This window comes from Morone saxatilis, unplaced genomic scaffold, assembly GCF_004916995.1.
Source record: "Morone saxatilis isolate NCDOM2014 unplaced genomic scaffold, NCSU_SB_2.0 Contig18, whole genome shotgun sequence".
Lineage (NCBI taxonomy): Eukaryota > Metazoa > Chordata > Actinopteri > Moronidae > Morone > Morone saxatilis.
Genome location: NW_023339740.1, coordinates 16,582,918 through 16,586,232, shown reverse-complemented (window position 1 = coordinate 16,586,232; position 3,315 = coordinate 16,582,918). Strand labels below are relative to the sequence as shown.

Here is a 3,315-nt window from a genome sequence, read left to right as displayed (position 1 = left end):
ACAGGCAGAGAGGTGTTTGACTGGATCTTAGATCAAGGATACTACTCTGAGAGGGACACCAGTAATGTTATGAGGCAGGTGTTGGAAGCTGTAGCTTACCTGCACTCTCTGAAAATTGTCCACAGAAATCTTAAGGTATATTACACTGCTGACACCTAGTGAAAAATAATAGCATTTCACCACAGGCCAAACTACAGTAAATGTGCATGAATAACTGCTCTATACTTTCCAGTTTGATCAACTTTTATTTGTGTACTCGTACAGCTGGAGAACTTGGTGTACTTTAATCGTTTAAAGCACTCCAAAATTGTTATCAGCGACTTCCAGTTGGCAAAACTGGAAAATGGACTCATTAAGGACCCATGTGGGACTCCAGAATATCTTGGTAAGTGATATAAAACTAGACTGTATACTTTTAATTTGTTAATTTTAAAGGATTGTATTCATACAATAGAAAATAATATCAGTTAATTAAAGCTGTTTTTTTATTGTCAGCTCCTGAGATGGTTGGGAGGCAGAGATATGGCCGTCCTGTGGACTGCTGGGCCATAGGTGTCATCATGTATATACTGTAAGTGTCCAACGAATGTGCTCACAAGTATACTACAGGTATTTTCCTATGTATATTTAATACTTTACCAAAAAAACAGGTGGTCCCATAATGCTCTTATTCTGCCAACTCTACAGTTTGTCTGGAAACCCTCCTTTCTATGATGATGCTGATGAAGATGATGATCGTGATAAGAACCTTTTCCTAAAGATTTTGTCAGGGGACTATGAATTTGATTCACCATATTGGGATGACATTTCAGATTCTGGTAGGAGATAATAAGTTGATTAAAACATATGTTATAGATAGATATATGTTACACAGTCTGAATTCAGTTTGATGTTTAAATTGTTTTATTTTACAGCCAAAAACTTGGTGGCATCTTTGATGGAAGTGGACCAAGATCAGCGATTGACTGCACAGGAAGCCATTGCCCATGAATGGTAAAAAATGAAGTTAAACAACATCAAACATAAATTGTCAGACCAACAAATCCAAAGCTATAATTGTTGTTATAGGGGTGCCACAAATATAATTGCATGCTGGAAAACATTACTCTCTTGTTGCTTCTCTCAGGATTTCTGGAAATGCTGCCTCAGACAAGAACATCAAGGATGGCGTTTGTGCACAAATAGAAAAGAACTTTGCCAAAGCCAAGTGGAAGGTATTACTTCTCATATATCTTATGTATCAATACATGTTTGTTCATATATCATTAGTTATTATATGCGTTGGACTAAATGTTCATGATCATGACCCGAGTCTCCAATTAGGAGGACTGTACTGCAGTTGTACTAAACTTAACTGAGTTTATTGAGTCATTATTTATTATTATTATTATTATTATTATTATTATTGTTATTATTGTTGAGTTTATTTAATATTGTATAGGATCAGGAACGTGTTGTATGCCATCACTTAATTTGAACTTCATATCTTTTTATTACTCACAGAAAGCTGTTAGAGTGACCACCCTCATGAAGAGACTTCGAGCGCCTGAGCAGGGCGATTCTGGGGCCTCCGGTTCAGCAGCTGACCCCAACACACCCAGCGGCGCTCCTGCTCCTCCAGCCGGCAGCAGCGATAGTGTTGCCGCCAGCATAAAGGCTGCTCTCAGTGAAAAGGCTCCTGACACACAGACTGCCACCATCTCTGCACTCTCCCTGCCCAGCGCAGCCAGACAGGAGGAGCAGACGCAGGCACGGTGCAATGGCGACGTTCCCCAAATGTTGCCACAAAGAAAGGGAGACTAGGCATCAAACAAATACAAGAGGAGGACCCTGCCAGCCAACAAGCACATGTGCAGTAGAGCCAATTAATTTGGCATGATGATACCATGTCTATGCTGTTCGACTATCCCCCAGTTTGCAGAATTATTTCACGACACCATGCATTTCATCATTTTTGCCTCCTGTACTGATTGGTCTATTGAATAGTGTTCTTCACTCTCCCTTGTTATTTTGTGTACAAGTCCCTTTAAAGCTAGTTGCAAAGTAGCTCTTCTGTTGTTTCCTTTTCCCTGAAAACTGTAAAAATTCTTAGTGTAATTTAGTGAAATCAACTCATCTTTACTCATCAGCTCATTGTATATAGGTGTATTCGTCTGTTTTGCTAGTTTTAAGCTTCAGAACTTACAACCCTAAGTTCATGTCTTGTGACTTAAAATTATGAGTTGAAAGATTTGGTAAACTGATCATATTAAGATTTGAAAATATTTATTATATATAACTTCAAACTTAGCTATGCTGAAAATTTCTAAAAGGTATAACACCTATGACACACTGTCAAGTTATTAGGTAACAATCAGATTTAATTTAACACCCAGACTAGATATCTGCTGGTTTATCTTTTGTGCAGTACAACTTCAGTCAACTTACAATTTTACGGCAGCAAGAAAGCATATTTTTAAGTTTAAGTGCCTTAATATTTGTTGCAGTAATGTACTGAAATGTTTTAAAAGAAACAACTTGTTTATAATTGCTTACCGATTTCTTTGAAATGTTTTAGCTGTTTTCCTTTGCCCTTCTGTTTAGTTTAACGCTTCTGTATTTATACTTGTGTTCTGTCCTCTTTCACACTTCAATTAAAACACAAAAAACTAAATTTAGAGCATTGAATGTGCAGTGATGTTTTAGCTGTTGTTGTTGTGTTGTCACTTGTAATTAGTAAATTTCAGAGTTTATAGCTGAGTCCATATACTGTACCACTATGTATATTTGCATTGTATACATGTGTATTTTTTTATTTATGTGTGTATTCAGCAACATTTAGCTGAGCTAATAGGTTGCTATAACGCTTGTGAATGAATAAAATGAGCAATACTAATATTGCTGAAACTGTGATGTTTTTCTCAAGTTGTCCCTCACTGACAGTAATAGCAACACACTCCAACAACAACCATCTCATTTTATCCAACTTTTTATTGCAAAAAATGCAAACAACCATGGTCATCTTAAGAATAGCAGTGGATAAAGTTTTAAAAGAAAACTATTCAGAACACATATGCTTCAAGAGGAGATATGTGACATTTGAGTGCTCATATCACAACAAAAGTAACAGACAGTATAATTTTTTGGGGGCGTAAATTTTGATTTTCTGTCAGTTAACACACAGAATCAATAATACATGCGACATATGTACAGATAATAAGATTATGTCCCAGCCAAAGTGAATCTATGCTAAACCATGATATTCTTTATGCCAAATTACACAAATAAAAGTAGTAAGTTAGATAACAGAGGATTTATTAATAATAATAATAACAA

At 36.2% G+C, this 3,315-nt stretch overlaps 1 protein-coding gene across 1 annotated transcript; it reads left to right on the top strand.

Annotated features, from left to right (window-relative positions):
• Window positions 1-2,860, top strand: LOC118328470 (caM kinase-like vesicle-associated protein; the record flags this gene model as incomplete). The annotated part of the gene is given in 7 exon segments (XM_035662216.1): window positions 1-135; window positions 265-385; window positions 496-571; window positions 688-818; window positions 915-993; window positions 1,127-1,214; window positions 1,504-2,860. Coding segments are annotated over 7 exon segments (930 nt in total), but the record flags the coding sequence as incomplete, so codon positions are not given.
• Window positions 2,861-3,315: the final 455 nt, after the last annotated feature.